Source organism: Brachycentrus maculatus, unplaced genomic scaffold, assembly GCF_059751285.1.
Source record: "Brachycentrus maculatus isolate JH-2025_06_01 unplaced genomic scaffold, ASM5975128v1 h1tg000503l, whole genome shotgun sequence".
NCBI classification, from domain to species: Eukaryota; Metazoa; Arthropoda; class Insecta; order Trichoptera; family Brachycentridae; genus Brachycentrus; species Brachycentrus maculatus.
This window is the reverse complement of record NW_028281249.1, coordinates 771,749-789,739: the sequence shown is the minus strand read 5'-3', so window position 1 is coordinate 789,739 and position 17,991 is coordinate 771,749. Positions and strand designations below refer to the sequence as shown.

Here is a 17,991-nt window from a genome sequence, read left to right as displayed (position 1 = left end):
AACAAAGTTTTCAGACAGTATTTTCAATACTACTTTCAATCCAAGGTACTACTACTTAGAATATTCATACTATTTTATTATAATTTATTTTGTAAATTTTATTTTAACGTCCAATTTGTTATATAAAACGTTTTTATTTCTTATTTTATTAATTAACTACCTGTATTCGGCCCTGCGTTACTGTGGCTCAATCTGTTCAAATGAAAAAAATGTAAAGCGCACATATGTAATATGTTTAATTTCACAATGCTAGTGAAAGCATTGAAAATTTTAAAAACTAAAAAATGCATCGAAAATGCGAAAGCGGTAGCAGCTGTCAAGTAACACGCTGTCCGCCATGAGAAATGTTTGGTATTGCGTATTCAATAGATGGCGCTGCCATTATTAAGAGTTTGGGTTTTTTTTATACAAAAAACAAACTTTAAAAAAACACTATTTTTTAAATGTTTTTAGCCGTCAAAGCAATCGGTAAAATCAGGATTTTTAATAAACTAACGTTTACATTTATATTTGAACAAAGTTGGTATATAAAATTGACTGTTTAAAAAAACGGGAGCAGTTGAGGGAAAGCAAGCAAGAGAGTGGTTTCCAGATCATAAAAAAATCATTTTGAATTATGAAACATATCTTGGAGTATCTATGCCTATTGATTATACGTAAGAATCTGACAACGCCGGTTTCGCCTCTACATAAAGTGCCAAGTCATTGGAAGGTATTGAATTATTGTACGGATGTTATTGCGGTAGATTAACATAGTAATTATCTCCATTTGTTTATACATATTATATATAATATACCATGTAAGGCCTCCTCCGCAGAATCTATAAACGATGCATCGTTAGAGCATTCAGTATTTTATGCGCGCCAAATGCGAGATCGGCAAGTCTAAAGGCGTCAATATTTTTTTAATAAAAAATTAAATAAGGTAAACGCCCCTTATACTGGCCTAGCCCCTATTACTGACTTATTTCAAAGTAACTAAAGATAATAAGACACTGGTTTTATTTTTACTAATTTTTAATATTGCCAACACTGCAGCCACGCTTGTGTTATGTGATGACAATGTTTTACTGTCAATATTTTAATTTTTGACTATTTTTTTTTAACTTTGTAAGGATAAAACTATCCCATTAAAAAAAAATTAAATAAATATGTTAAAAATATGGAACAGCTTAAGACAAAAACTAGGTCAGTATTATAGCATTTTATAAAACCTTATTTGTGTTTTTTCTATTTACAAAAATACTTCAGTTTCATACTATTTCTGTGAGCCTAAGCGGCTCATTATTAGAAATAGGTATCAAATTGTGGTAGAGTGGGTTCTAACCGAGAAATCTGACTCAAGAGTCCGCGACACTAACCACGGGACCACAACCCGACACATATCTGTTTCTAAAAACCCTTACTTTATCTATACAAATCTGTCCGACTCCGTGGTGTAATGGTCAGCACGCTCGGCTACCGTACTCAGTGGCGTGCACAGAGTTTTTAATCGGGATAGGCAGTAGGGTTGGACAAGAATAAGGCATAGTAGGCACTGGTCGTGTTTTTATATTAGTAGGCACTGTTTTTCTGACTATATAGAATGCACGCCTCTGACCGTACTGGGGGTCCCGGGTTCGATTCCCAGGGGGGGGGTTTAAATAATTTTATGCGATTTTTCACTCCTTTACCCTGGACTGATACCTGAAGCGGAAGGGCTAATCATCTTTCCTTCACGTGTTGACGATCAAGATAACACTGCGTTTATATGATGCAGTGCCCTATGCACCATCGGGCGCGGATAATTGTTTGAAGAAATGATGAAGATTGGTAGCAGACTGACGTTCGATAGGTAGGTTTTATAAGAAGCAGAGAACCTGAACGTATTGTGAACCAGGGAATCGCCGTGGAACATCCTTGAAAGACATCTAGAGGAAGACCAAAAAATCCATGGGTGCTACAGAAAGGCAGTGTTGCCATATCGCTCACTCCTTTCAAGAACGTCATAATTCAAAATTCGTCAATTTTCAGTTGTGCATGTTTTCGGAATGCCCAGAAAATGTACTATATCCCAGCAAAAGCGGCATATTTTAAACTTAATATTTACCCGCTCTAGGGCAGAAAGTGTTGATTTGCATTTTGAAGAAAAGGTATTGTTTATTTTTTTTTAAAAATAAAATAAATATTTTTCAAATGGAGAAACAACCTTCAGGTTTCATCTCAAAAGATCTGTTACACAGTAAAAAGTTTAATAAATGGCTTGATATTTATTTTTAATACATTGCATTATATTTTTAAACTTTAAAATCGTTCTCCTGAAAAATCAAGTTTTTTTTATTTATGACGTTCTTGAAAGGAGTGAGCGATATGCCAAACCAAAAAATCTGAATCGAACAGTCTATAAAACTCGGTATAAAATCTGTATAGATTCAATAACCCAAAATCTGTGTAGGTGCCTATTTGCCATTGCTTTGAAATTTTGATACAAACAGCACGATCTGTTGAACAGAACTTACACTATGCATATTCTTCACCCTTTTCACTTGTTTTTAAACAAGTCTTAAAATAATTATCTTCCAGTCAGCACTGATTAAAACGTAATTGCGTAATGTTCCGTGACAAGACAAAATAGTACCCTACCCAATAATAAATGACGCACCCCAATATAAAACAAATTGTCACCTACTTATTATCTAATGTTAATCATGCTCGAATCTATAAGTACATATTTTCATTCTTCTGCTTTATCATATACTATGTCCAATCCCAAAAATCTATATAAAACTAAAAGTCCTACCTAAGAATAAAATCTGTCATCTGTAACGGCAGCCTAAAATCTGTATCAATACAGATAAATCTGTATAAGTATATGGCAAAACTGGCCCTAGGTGACGTTAGCTATGATAGGAGGACCTACAACCTGAGGACGAGGAGATCTGACGCCAACAGTCTGCAAATACTAATTAAATAAAGATCTATTCGTGCGTTAAGTGACGTGGATTGACCAATAAAAGAACACACCAGAGAAATATCACCAAATACTGTATAGCCGTCACGAATACGACTCAAAAAATGAAAAAATACAAACGAAATATGATTCAAAACGGCTAAAAATAAATGCAGGCGGTGCACTGGATGACGTAATATGGAAGGCGCGTGTGAATAAGTATTTAACGCACAAACCAACGTCGGAAGGCAGACCTTGAACTCTGCAATGTCGGAAAGCCCGAAACTAACTACACCATCGCGTGTGGCTCCAGATCGAGATACTTTCCCGACTTTAGCCCATTCCGGGGCATGCACACGACACGCGATGGCAGTTTTCCAATTGACATTGATTCCCGACCCGCGGCGATGTGGATTTTTTTCCGAACAATCACATAATCAATATGAAAAATCACAAGACTATCGGTAGCATTCTAATTGAAATATGTAGATAAATAAGGGAGATATGAAGGTTTAAACTTTAGAAATTTTAATAAAACGAAAAACGTGCGTTCGCATACGTCATCCAATTTCCGTCTTCGAACGTTTTATGACGTCATATGGTTTATTGTCTATGGCTTAGAGCTGTAATAGTAGTAGTATGAATTGTTTGTTTAAAACTACACTACCATTTGTGTTATCCAAATTTGAGGGGAGAGGGGGGTGGGAGGGTGGACCATAGACATCAACAAATAGAGCCGTCAATAATTTAGCAATGACACCAACATTAAAATAACTCCATCGTTTCTGTGACGTCATTCATTGCCACTTTACTAAAACAGCGTTTATTCGAAGGCGAATTTCCCAAATGAAAATGATGAATGAAAATATTAATTATATCGGCTGTTATAAACACAAAACGAGTCTTTATAGGTTAAATTAGATATTCCTCCCGTCTGACACAGCTCCATTCCGTGACAATTGTTTCGCCTAGTTATGGCATTCGCTTGAATATGCCATAAAACAAATTGGTTTTTTTATGTGTTTTTTAAACACATATACATAAATTTCTTTAGAATCCGAACCGCCCTACTCTCTTCAAATTCGACCATACAGCCTTAAACCTTACAAGGGCATACTAAAATCTAAAAATAACATCAAGGGTAAGGCGACTGTCAATATGAAAACCATTACTGGAATCATGAATCGAGTTTCGATTTTTATTTTCAACCCTTCGAAATAGCATACTTAAATTTAAAATCGTACGTATGATTCTGGCCGAATTTGCACACGGATGCATCATTTTTGTAGCTTTTCATTTAAGCCTTAATATACTTAATAATAATAAAACCCTTACCGCACCCCAATGGTGCATAGGGCACTGCTTCATATAAACGCAGTGTTATCTCGATCGTTTACACATGAAGGAAAGGTGATCAGCCCTCCGCTTCAGGTACCAGTCCATGGTAATATTGAATAAATATAACAGTGAAAAAATTACTTATATTTATTTTACCCCCCTTGGGAATCGAACCCGGGACCTCCAGAACGGTAGCCGAGCGTGCTGACCATTACACTACGGAGGCGGACAAAATATACTTAATCACAACTTAATTTTCTTTAAACCCAAGTAACATTTAAAATTGAATTTTTTTTCTTAAAATCCGTTTTTCTTTCATTTATATTTGAACCATCAACTTAGTGATTTTCCATTCTATAATAAAAAAATAACTGTGTTTTAAAATCACTATAAATATTTTATCATAATTTAATCATAATGTATACCGGTTTCGAAGCTAAAAAGAAGCGGTTCGCTTCGAATCCGGTAGACATTATAATCAAGTTATAATAAAATATTAATTATTAAAATATTAAAATATTAATATTAATAAAATATGACGACCGTCATAGGCTGGTTTAAGTGATCACTTTACACACGTGTAACATTCACCAATTCTACCCATTATTGACAACCACACTATTCAAATTCTTGGAAGTTCTATGCATATGAACCAATTTAGAAACCTTGTTCTTGAATCACTAGAACTTCACTAGAGACATCTATTGATGAGATGTGAGATGTAAGATGACGGTCGTCAACCCCGTAAATGCCCAGACTTTCATATTCTTCTTCATCTTTGATGAGATGTCAAAAAATAATGTGAAAATGACTCCTGTAATTGGAGATAATCCAGATTTTGTGAACAAGTATTTGGACACACTCAAAATGTTCTAATATAGGTACATACAAAAAAGTGGGAGATTTTTTAAAAATATAAACTATTTTACAATTTTATAGAATTAACTCTTGATCAATTACCCATGCCTTTATTTTGCCTTTGTTCCATATTTTATTTTGACCTCTAACCTCCGTCGGCAACAAATTAAAAATGTTCGGAATGATATATTGCAGTGTTAGACTCCCATATTTATTGTTAATTCTTGGGACTGTCAAACCTTCGTTGTGTGTAAATCGTGTATCATGGTTATGAACTAGAAGATTTAGATATTTTTGTCTAGTTTGTTGTTCAGCGATGATACTCATCCACAATATTCCACGTACCGGAAATAAATACAGTGAAACCTCTATCTATCGTTCCTCGAATAATCGTTTTCCCGGATGTGTCGTCTATTTCTTCTACCCCGAATTAATTTCATACAAAAATAGATAGCATCGATCGTTTCTATCCACCATTTTACCGCATTCATCGTTTGAATTATGTTACATATTTGATATAATTTGTCTGTTTTTTTACATTCATTTAAATTTTGTTACATTTGATGACAATATTCCTATGTGTGGGATACAGACTATCGAAAGCTTGTGTGATGGATGCAGCAGAAGAAGTCTGAAGATCATTGGGTTTTGTTCAACTTCGTATTTCTTGTTTAATAAATACATTTATTAACATCTAAAACTTGTATTCTTAAAATTTCAACCTACCAATGGTTATGCAGATTGGGAGGACGGTATTTTTACTCGATCGTATGTCCTTGTTATTGACTTCTTTATCCCGCATTCATAGTTTTTTTTCACTAGGTCCCTTTAAAAACGATAGATAGAGGTTTCACTGTACATATTAGGGGGTTGAATTAGTTCTTGCCGTTTATAAAAATTTAATATTTCTCTGTGATTTAAATAGATTCCTTTCGTTTTTTTGTTTTCCTGTCCCCCGCTGCCTCGAACACCCACGTGGCACTTTCAACCGCCTCAAACCGCCTCAAAATTAAGGCTATGGGCCTTGTTCATCGGCAGGGAAACTGGGTCCCGTATGCTCTGAAGGAGAGAGATATGGAAAGGCGACTTTGCATGTGTGATTCACTCTTGCAACGGCATTAATTATTAATAACAGCTTACCTAAAGAAGCCTTCATGTTGCACCATGTGTCGCAATGTGCTCAATACTGTAGTTTGTTTTGTTACTCCTAATGACTGCATACGTGTCTGAAAAGAAAGAAGAAGATTATTTGCTGTTCGTATTCCTAAATTACATACATCAATGATATTCCTATGGCGTAAGTCTTTACTTTTTAAATGAAAAAGGTTGTATTTGAAATGGAAGATATTGCATTTTATTTGTATAAAAAATATGAGTGAGGAAAAACGGTAAAACAAATTTATGAGCCGAATCTAATTGGAAAAAGGAGCAGAAGACCGAGAAAAACTTGGCACGATCAGGTATGCCAAACACTTGAAAGCGGTCAGGTTAGGAGTCGAAACAATCGTCGGGAATGTATGAGGAGATGCATGAACGTGGAAGAGGCGAAGAATGTTTGCAAAGACAGAGTGGTGTGGCATCCTATTCTCTCTGCCTACCCTTGCGGGGAAGCGGCGTGATCGTTAATTAGTTAGATAGTTTTTAAAAAATATAAAATGTTTTGTATATTATAAGCATTGTTAACTTTGTGTTATGGTAATATAACACTCTCCTTATCATTCAACGTTCAGTTTGCGTAATACCACTTTATGAAACACAAATTCGTGACTACCGGTTTCGGAATAATCATTCCATCGTCAGGTCATTAAAAGAAAATTATTACAGTCTGACATTTGTATATATTTTTTATTTTTGTACAAATGTCGGAACGTAATAATTTTATTTTAATGACCTGATGATGGAATGATTATTCCGAAACCGGTAGTCACGGATGAGTGTTAATTAAATTCCAAGATGTTAAACTCCTTAACAATTTATAAGTAATTTTATATGAATAAACGTTTATACAAAATTATAATAAAAAAATTGTATTCTATCGGTATGGAACGCATTATCGTATTTTACTTTGATTTCTATGGGAAAAAAATGTTTTGCTTAGCGAGTGTTTCGCTCAAAGAATGTTTCGCTCGACGAGTGTTTCGCTTGACGAGTGTTTCGCTCAACGAGTGTTTCGCTTAACGTTTAAGATGCTGGAACGAATTATGCTCGTTATAAGAGGTTTCACTGTAATACATATAGGGCGTTTGTGCCCTACACGGAGTAACACTGAATTTTACCGTCCAGCACGTCAGTTGGCATATAAAACGGACGATTGGCTTGGATTGGCTTGTGCTTTTGTCCATATTTCTTCGTTGCGCGTAAATTCGATCACGCTAAACCAGCGATTCCCAAAGTGGTCTTTATCGACCCCCAGGGGTCTATGACAACTTGCAAGGGGTCTATGTTTTAATTTGAATTTAAAATATAAATGTATAAAGCCTAACATGTGTGGTTCAAAGTGAGTAGCACTACATATACCGGCTGTTAAAAATACATTTGAAGTTAATGAATTTGATAAAAATTAATATCAGGTAAGGCAAGGGGTCTACGAGATAAAAGAGTTTGGGAACCTCTGCGCTAAACTGTCGTAGTCGCTTTCATTTTTCAAAACCGGACTGCCGGACGGTAAAATCCCGTGTAATGCACAAGCGGCTATACGTGCGTACATAAATCAATACATACATACATAAATTTGAGTAAAAAAAACAATGACATCATTCGTACAAAACATACATGAGTACTGTTCAAATACAAGTCGAGAAACAAGCCACTGTCTTGGGTGCTTTGTTATCTATACAGCGAGAAGTTCCTGGTAGACTGGCCTCTTCACAAATACGAAATATTCCGCATACGACATGTCGCTCACTCCTTTCAACAATGTCATATATAAAAAATCGTCAATTGTCAGCTGTGCATGTTTTCGGAATGCCCAGAAAATGTACTATATCCCAGCAAAAGCGGCATATTTATAACTTAATATTTACCCGCTACAGGGCAGAAAGTGTTTTTTTTTGCATTTTGAAGAAAAGGTATTATTTAATTATTTTTTTAAATATATTAAATATTTTTCAAATGGAGAAAAAACATTCAGGTTTTACCTAAAAAGATCTTTTGCATAGTAAAAAGGTCAATAAGTATCTTGATATTTATTTTTAATACATTGTATTATACGTTTAAACTTTAAAAACGTTCTCCTGAAAAATCAAAAAACTAGATTTTTCAGGAGAACGTTTTTAAGTTTAAAAATATAATAAAATGTATTCAAAATAAATATCAAGCCACTTATTGAACTTTTTACTGTGCAACAGATCTTTTTAGGTAAAACCTGAATGTTTTTTCTCCATTTGAAAAATATTTAGTATTGTTACGGACAGATCGCACACCCCGTGCGGCGGCCCTAAAAAAGAATTCCAGGCGCCTGGCGGCGAGCGAAACGGTCGCCCGTCAGAATGCGGCCCGAAGAAGGGCCTCTATGGATTCTACCGATTTCTCATGTATTTACAGAATGTATTAGATGTAAGAAAGAATAAGACAATGTTAATATTAAATGCGCCTAGATGTTAAGTTGTATAAATAGATTACTGATATAGATTACTGATAAAATAAACTTGTAAATTGTAATGTAATAACGAACTGTTGGAACGGCACCGGTACGGTATGAAAGTGTAGCCCGTCCGGTGCCCATTAGAGAGAGACAGAGATATGGCTGTCTCTCTCCCCCGGCCGCTGATTGGCTGTACTTTCCCACTGTCGGGCGGTACGCGATCACGGCCGGGTATATAGAGGTCGCATTTTTTAATAATAAACTAGTTCTGGTGTGACTGTTGAAACCTGTGTTTCATTTCTCCGCTCCCGCTCCTTGGACGACTCGCCGCGCCGCCAGCCTGGACCGCTTCGCCTCATTATACCGATTCACGGACCAGTTTCGGAAAGCCCATATCAGGGCTATTGAGGTTGACTTGTCGGTCCAGTGCCCGCTCTTCCCGGCTCATACATCCATTCACCTCCGTCCGTATCCAGCTTACTCGGTAACTCGGTACGGCGGGGCCGTCTGGAACGTCACCCCTTACAACGGTGGCATAGTTGGGAGATTCCGAAGAAGGCCAGGCGTGTACATTTTTGAGAGTCATCGCACGTAACCCACGCCGGTTACATTTTGGTCCTTCGAGCCGGATCCTTCAACGCAGTCTCCAGCTACGATGCCTGCATCCCTGAGGTCGGGACGCAACGTCGCCATGGAGCCCGAAGAGCAGCGCCGTGAGGAGGGTCGGGACTCGGTCAGTTCAGTCCGAACTGATGCGAGTAGCGACTTGCGCCGCCAGATGGCGGAGCTAGCCGCTAGCAGCGAGAGGCAGTTCCAGCAACTCCGTGAGCTCCTGTCACAGTGGACAGCAGCTAACGTAAGCTCCCCAGGGGGGGAGGTTATCGCGGGTGTCGAACAATCCACCCACCTACGAACGCGGCAGGACGACGCCGCCAATCAGCCCAGAACGGGATTCAGGACATCGGCCGCAGCTCTACCGGTTCCGGTGTTGGATCCGGAACCTACGCGATTCGCTGGGGAATCGCGGGACGAACTGACCGGCCACAGAGGAGAAGCGCCCGGGGGACATGGCCCGGCGCCTACTGGCAACGCGGAGCCGAGGCGTATGGAAACCTCTGGCTTGCGTTGGCGCGCACCGGACGAACGCGATCGCTACCCGGTACGCGAATGGGTCGACAGAGCTCGACCGGACGAACGGCACCGCAGAGATGACGGAAGAGCAATCTACGCGGAGCCCTCACCCCGAGGCGGGGACTACTTTCGATGGTCGGGGCAGCCGCCGGAGTTGCCCAAGTTCAGCGGAGACCCGAGGGAATGGCGCCGCTTCAACGCGGCATATCTCCAATCTACTGAGAGATGGGGGATAGGGGACGCTGACAACATCGGAAGATTGGCGCGCGCACTGGAAGGGCGTGCGCGTCACATGGTAGCAGGCCTGCTACTGTATCCGCGCAACGTGTCGGAAATATTGCGGACGCTGGAGGACGCCTTCGGCAGCCCGACACTCATCATCGCGCAGATACTGGAAGACGCCCGGAGGATGCCGAGTCTCGCCGACCACCCCGCAGATGAAGCAGTCGTGGATTTTGCGGTTTCGATACGCAACGTCATCACCACCGTGGACGGGATGGACGCTTGCTATCTCGACAACCCGCAGCTGCTAGCGGAGATGGTTGCCAAGATGCCGACGCAACTCCGGTGGGATTGGTTCCGCGATCGCCGCCGCGAAACGAGGAGCAGTATCTACGATCTCGCCGCTTGGCTTGACGAGATCACCGCCGGCATCACGCGCCACGGAGGTCTGTTCAGAATGGTGGCGAGGAACAGAGACAAGGAGCGCGCGGGTCAGCGCGACAAGTGCGCCGAGCCCGCCCGCCGCGAGAACGCTCGACGCGTCGAGCCGACACAACAAGTGATAAGGAATGCGTATTTTGTAAGGCCAACGGGCATAACATACGCCGATGCAAACGGTTCGAGAAGAAAACCGTGGATGACCGCTGGGACTTTGTGCGGTCGTCCAAACTGTGTTACCAGTGTTTGGAATCAGGGCACAAGGTGCCAAATTGTGAAGCGAGAAGTTGTGATGTATGCGGAAAACACCACAATAGGATCCTGCACTCCTTCCGCACGGACAGTGTTGTGGAAGATGAAAGTGAGGACGCTGTGGACAGTGCGCAGGTGTTGTGGATAAATGACGGTGAGGTCCCGGTCACATTCAAAGTGCTGCCGGTTACTTTGAAGGGACCGCGGGGGACCGCAAAAGTGTTCGCCTTGTTGGACGAGGCTGCGTCTGTGACCCTCCTCGAGGAGGGTGTCGCCCGCGCGATAGGTGCTACGGGGATAGCAAGGAATCTGACGATCAAAGGCGCGTGTGGACGAGGCAACACATACAGGTCACAGCGTGTAACGGTGACTTTGGAAAATGAACAAAACGGGGAATTCGAGATCAGGGCGAGGACCATTAAGGACTTGGATCTTGTTCGTGAAGGTGGCGCGCTCGCGCAGACCGGAGGCGTTATCAAGCCGCAGTTGCTTATCGGCCTCGACAACGCGTCTCTAATGTTCCCGATCGACACCCCAGTGCTTCAAAGGGACGGTCAGCTGACTATAGTGACCGCACTGGGACCGGTCACGTACGGACGCCCCAAAGTGAAGGGGAATGACTCCGCGGACGGAGTACTACAGGCGCAAATGTGCGCAATCGACTCCTTGGGAGTATCAAAGGAAAGAAGCCGCGCGGCGAATACGCGTGCAAGAACAGCGAAGGCTACCACGCAGCAACCGCCTAATCATGGGAAGGCGGGGTCGCTGCGGGCTCGAGACGATTTGCCGCCTGATGCGGTTCCAATGGGAAATCCGGAGCGACTCTCGGACAAGTCGCGGCCCGGTAGCACACTTCATACGGTTCCGACGGGAAGTTCGGAACCAAGGCGACTCACAGAAGGGTCGTGGCCTGACGGCCAGGAAACTTATGCAGTTCCGACGGGTAGTTCGGAACCAATGCGACTCGCAGAGGGGTCGTGGCCTGACGGCCAGGAAACTTATGCAGTTCCGACGGGTAGTTCGGAACCAATGCGACTCGCAGAGGGGTCGTGGCCTGACGGCCAGGAAACTTATGCGGTTCCGACGGGTAGTTCGGAACCAAGGCGACATTAAGGAAAAGTCGCGGCCAGATGTCTCCACCTGAATGATTGCGGCTGGATGACTCATGGCCACACATGGATGGTGCCGGGTGATCACAAGCACGTGACGCGGAGCATCACTTCAAGCCCAGGCGATTCTAGCCTGGCATATGTAATGCGGTTCCGACGGTTACAAGTATATTAAAAAAAAAAAAATAAACAATACCTTTCCTTCAAAATGCAAAAACAACACTTTTTGCCCTGTAGCGGGTAAATATTAAGTTTAAAATATTGCTGGGATATAGTACATTTTCTGGGCATTCCGAAAACATGCACAGCTGAAAATTGACGATTTTTGATTTATGACGATGTCAGAGTGAGCGATGTGACCTCTCCGGTGGTCTCCGGTGGAATGAATTCTGTTTAGCGAATGTCCCCTTAATCATTGCGTGTGTCGCTGTCACGTTCAACAGATGACAGTCAATAAACCCGCACGGGTAACGAAATTCAAGGGGAGAGCTTGTAAAATTATTTGTATGAACGTCGAGAATTTCGCAATAAATACTAGGGCACATTTGAACGGTCCATTATCTCAACAAGTGCAATCTGAGGCAGATAATGACATGCACACAGATGAGTCAGCATCGCGGAAAGGTACCGGGATTTCCAGAACGTCGTAGATGTATGCATAGTACCAGTGGCGGTACTTCCCTAGAAGCCTTCCGGTACTTCCTAGTGATGATTGATATCTGAGGAAGATATTTTGTTACAGTGAACATTTTCTTTTTTGAAAGGTGATGGCTATACCTTACAAAAGTTACATGTATGCATATTTTTATAATGATTGCAATACATTGTTTATATTTATAATACTTTCTGTGTGCTTACTATACTGGGAATGATACGAGGTGAAGAAATTATAGGTACATAATGTATTCACGAATGTGAAAAATAATGGGCTTGCCTTACTGGTAAACCCTAGGCACGCCACTGCATAGTACCTACATAGATAAACAGGCGCTAAGATTTATAACAATGCTATAAATAAATTTTGCAAGAACGGAATCTACAGGCTAATATTATTATTATTGTTGTTATTTTAAAAAAAACTAACTAACCATCACGCCGCTTCCCCGCAGGGATAGGCAGAGAGAACAGAACGCCACACCACTCTGTCCTTGCAAACATTCCTCGCCTCTTCCACGTTCATGCATCTCCTCATACATACCCGCCGATTGTTTCGACTCTTAACCTGACCACTTTCAAGTATTTGACATACTTGATCGTGCCAAGTTTTTCTCGGTTTTCCTCTGCTCCTTTTTCCAATTACATTCGCCTCATACATTTGTTTTACCGTTCTTTCCTCACTCATTCGTTCTACATGTCCAAACCATCTCAACACACCTTTCACAACACAGATTTTCTCATCAAGAGGTGAATGTGTGTGTGTGTGTGTGTATGTTTTTTGAGGCTATTTTATAACGTATAAAATGTATTTTTAATTAATATTTATTTTGTCCGCCTCCGTAGTGTAGTCCGCTCGGTAACCGTTCTGGAGGTCCCGGGTTCGATTCCCAAGGGGGGTAAAATAAATATAAGTGATTTTTTCACTGTAATATCTATTCAATATTATTACCCTGGACTGGTACCTGAAGCGGAGGGCTGATCACCTTTCCTTCATGTGTAAACGATCAAGATAACACTGCGTTTATACGACGCAGTGCCCTATGCATCATCGAGGTGCGGATAAGGGTTATATTTTTATTATATCAAATGTATTTTTAATTAATATTTATTTAATGATAAAGCCCAATAAGGACGTTAGTATATTTTTTTTAATTAAAAATAAGTAGTCGATTTTTTTATGAATTTTTTTTATTTCCATGGGATAATTATGAGGGGAATCGGGACTTTGTTTTTCCCCAATGTGGGGAAATTTACCTAGATTTTTAGGGAATTCTGAAAATTGGGATTGGCAACGCTGACTACACATGTTCTCATAACTAACTAACTAACTAACCATCACGCCGCTTCCCCGCAGGGGTAGGCAGAGAGAACAGAACGCCACACCACTCTGTCCTTGCAAACATTCTTCGCCTCTTCCACGTTCATGCATCTCCTCATACATACCCGCCGATTGTTTCGACTCTTAACCTGACCACTTTCAAGTATTTGACATACTCGATCGTGCCAAGTTTTTCTCGGTTTTCCTCTGCTCTTTTTTCCGATTACATTCGCCTCATAAATTTGTTTTACCGTTCTTTCCTCACTCATTCGTTCCACGTGTCCAAACCATCTCAACACACCTTTCACAACACAGATTTTGTCATCAAGAGGTGAATGTGTGTGTGTGTGTGTGAGTAAACTTTATAACCTTCAAATAGAAATTTTCTAGAAAAATATAACTTCTTGGAACAGAAGATAATTATTGAAATGTGATAATTAACACGCCAAGTATTAGTAGTACGGTAATACCAGCAATGTCTGGAAATTGTTATCAATTTAGCTTATAAGTACATCAGGAATTAAATTACATTTTATTACTCCATGAATTAACTGAAGTATGTAGTTCTTAGCCGCTCGAAGTCATATCGCTCACTCCTTTCAAGAACATCATAAATAAAAAAAACTTGTTTTTTCAGGAGAACGTTTTAAAAGTTTGAAAATGTAATACAATGTATTAAAAATAAATATCAAGCCACTTATTGAACTTTTTACTGTGCAACAGATCTTTATAGGTAAAACCTGATGGTTTTTTATCCATTTGAAAAATATTTAGTATATTGAAAAAAAAAATAAACAATACCTTTTCTTCAAAATGAAAAAACAACACTTTCTGCCCTGTAGCGGGTAAATATTAAGTTAAAAATATTCCTCTTTTGCTGGGGATATAGTTCATTTTCTGGGCATTCCGAAAACATGCACAACTGAAAATTGACAATTTTTGATATATGACGTTCTTGAAAGGAGTGAGCGATATCTATATATTTATTTAAATGAAATCTCAACATATATGAAGAAGAATATGGAAGTCTGGGCATTAACGAGGCTTACGACCGTCATAGGCTGGTTAAAGTGATGACTTTATACACGTGTAACCTTCATACAAAAAAATATGTGAAAAATAACTAATTGGAGATAATCCAGATTTGTGAACAAGTATTTGGACACACCATAAATGTTGTAAATAAATTAACTGTTCAAATTAAAAGCTAAAATATTTTAAAAAAATGAAATATTTTTAAGCGTTTCTCATGTATGTGATTATAATCCAGGATTCGGACCTCACATACACTTGAAAGAGTTTCTGCTTAATAAAAAGCTTCTTTCATCTCACCAATAGATGTCTCTAGTGAAATTCTAGTGAATTCAGCCACTGTGTTTCAAATTTGAACAATATATATCGCTCACTCCTTTCAAGAACGTCATAAATCAAAATACTTGATTTTTCAGGAGAACGTTTTTAATGTTTAAAAATATAATACAATTTATTAAAAATAAATATCAAGCCACTTATTGAACTTTTTACTGTGTAACAGATCTATTTAGGTAAAATCTGAAGGTTTTTTCTCCATTTGAAAAATATTAAGTATATTTAAAAAAATAATTAAACAATACCTTTTCTTAAAAATGCAAATATAACACTTTCTGCCCTGTAGCGGGTAAATATTAAATTAAAAATATGCCTCTTTTGCTGGGATATAGTACATTTTTGGGCATTCCGAAAACATGCACAACTGAAAATTGACGATTTTTGATTTATGACGTTCTTGAAAGGAGTGAGCGATATATGGAAGTTCCAAGAATTTGAGTAGTGTGGTTGTCAATCATGGGTAGAATTGGCGAATGTTACACGTGTGTAAAGTGCAGCGTATGACGGCTGTAAGCCCTGTAAATGCTAAGTCTTTCATATTCTTCTTCATCTATGTTGAGAAGTCAACAAAATAAAATAGAACATGTTTTAATAATAAATAAAGCTGAATAAACAAAAAATGGCTTAAACAAATCACACAGTAATGCACAGATGCTTGTTTAGACTTGTGAGTTTGTATATACAGTAACACCTCGATATAACGAACTTCGGATATAACGAACTTCGGATATAACGAACTTCGAAAATAACGGACAAAAAATCCGGACACATGTCGCTCACTCTTTTCAACGACGTCATATATCAACAAACTTGATTTTTCAGGAGATCGTTCTTAAAGTTTGAAAATATAGTAAAATGTATTAAAAATAAATATCAAGCCACTTATTGAACTTTTTACAGTGCAACAATCTTTTTATGTAAAACCTGAATGTTTTTTCTCCATTTGAAAAATATTTAGTATATTTAAAAAATAATTAAACAATACCTTTGTTTCAAAATGCAAAAACAACACTTTTTGCCCTGTAGCGGGTAAATATTAAGTTAAAAATACACCGCTTTTGCTGGAATATAGTACATTTTCTAGGCAGTCCTAAAACAACATAAAATAGACGATTTTTGATATATGACATTGTTGAAAGGAGTGAGCGATATGTTTAAAATAAATATATTTTTAATTAAAAATATATTTATTTTAAACCTATTTTTATATAACGGACACCCCCTCTCCTCAATTAGTTCGTCATATCGAGGTTTAACTGTATCTATATAGTTTTTACATGAAATAAATACTCTGAACTTATATATAACCTCAAATACAAATAACACGTGACTAGTGACACCTAAATAGTGTTATTTTTAAACCAAGTTACCTATTCATGTAATATTGTCTTTAGAACGAAAATTCAATTAGAAAAAAAAGATGACAGATGAGTAAAATATGTATACACATTTTGACAGTTCTATACCAATGACAGCTGATTGACAATCTAGGAAAATGAAATAAAAAACCATGCAACTTTCTTTCATTTGGATTGAAAAATAAAAATATTACTTATTTATTAAAATAGCCAACGTCAAATGGGTTGACATCGATAGTATTTCGTAGTTTAATAAATATTCCAACATAATTTACAGTAGAATGTTGTCGGATATTTTTGTGCAAATGAAAAGGGATAGTAGAAAATAGCATATTTTTGATGATTTAATCAAAATTTCACGCTTTGATACTGATATTGTTGTTAAAAATAGCGAAAATTCTTTAATTTCAGTAAACATGAAGGTTTTACGTTAAAGGCGTTAGGTTAAGCGGTAATTTAGCGTATTTTTTAAGTCGTTTTCTGAGAAATTGAAGGCAGGCGACGTTCCGAAGAGTCACTGTTGGCCAGTTTCACTTTCTATAAAGTGAGGTTAGGTCCGTTTGACATGTTACGTATGAGAAGTGGTCTACATTCGCGATGACATTCGCCAATTGGATCTCATTACCGTATCCTGGCCCGGCAGTGGACATTACCTTGACAGAATCCAGCGGGTACATAACGCAGTGTTCCATTACACCCGCTATCGCGCCCGCCGTCATATGGATGACAACATTTTGCGTCGGGAGCGTTTCATAATCCTCAAAGTTCATGACACTGACACTGAACCCGAATTATTACGAACTAACGCTAACTTAGAACGGCTCGGATTTCGATAACTCAATTTACGCGTACTTAACAATTTTCCGATGTAACCGATTTTTAACTGTGGCTAATTTCGCTAGCCCGTCATATTAAACGACAACTATCTCCGCTCGCGGCTCGCGACTGCCATAGATCATGTTATGTAGTAGGAGAGCGACTGGAAAATATCGCACGTTTTTTCTAACTGCGCATGCGCACAACCGGAGTCTAAACAATACACATGGTCTATCCGTTTTAGAACTAAAATTTGCATTCGTGCGCATGACGCTACAACCGTCTCTATCTTCGTTTGTGGAAAGTTTTTTGAAGTTCGGGTAAAATCCACAGAGCAAAAAAAAACTAAAGAATGTCATATATTTGTGTATTTTTTGTGATTAAAAAAATATTTCATTTCTACATATAGTTTGCCGTGGTATAATATATTATTCTTCTTCTCCGTCTTATTCCTCATTACTGAGGGTTGTGACCTTTGTAGAAGCAACGACTCTTTTCTAGTTATCCCTTGACTGCGATGCACGTAGCGCTTCAACCACCGAGGTGCCTGCCTTAACTTGATCGGTCTATCGTGTGGGGATCTTCCTCTCCCTCTCTTCCCCTACAAGCTACCG

At 39.1% G+C, this 17,991-nt stretch overlaps 1 protein-coding gene across 1 annotated transcript in view; it reads right to left on the bottom strand.

The window, feature by feature from the left end:
* LOC148301916 (mitoferrin-1-like) overlaps positions 1-17,511 on the bottom strand; it is a 37,308-nt gene extending 19,797 nt beyond the window's left edge. Inside the window, exons 1-2 of the mRNA XM_088272515.1 lie at positions 17,215-17,511; positions 6,266-6,351 (exon numbers count right to left, since the gene is read on the bottom strand). Coding sequence (XP_088128641.1) covers positions 6,266-6,351; positions 17,215-17,331 — 203 coding nt within the window. The 5' untranslated portion in view covers positions 17,332-17,511. The remainder of the gene's footprint in view (positions 1-6,265; positions 6,352-17,214) is intronic.
* Between the last annotated feature and the right edge of the window lie 480 nt (positions 17,512-17,991).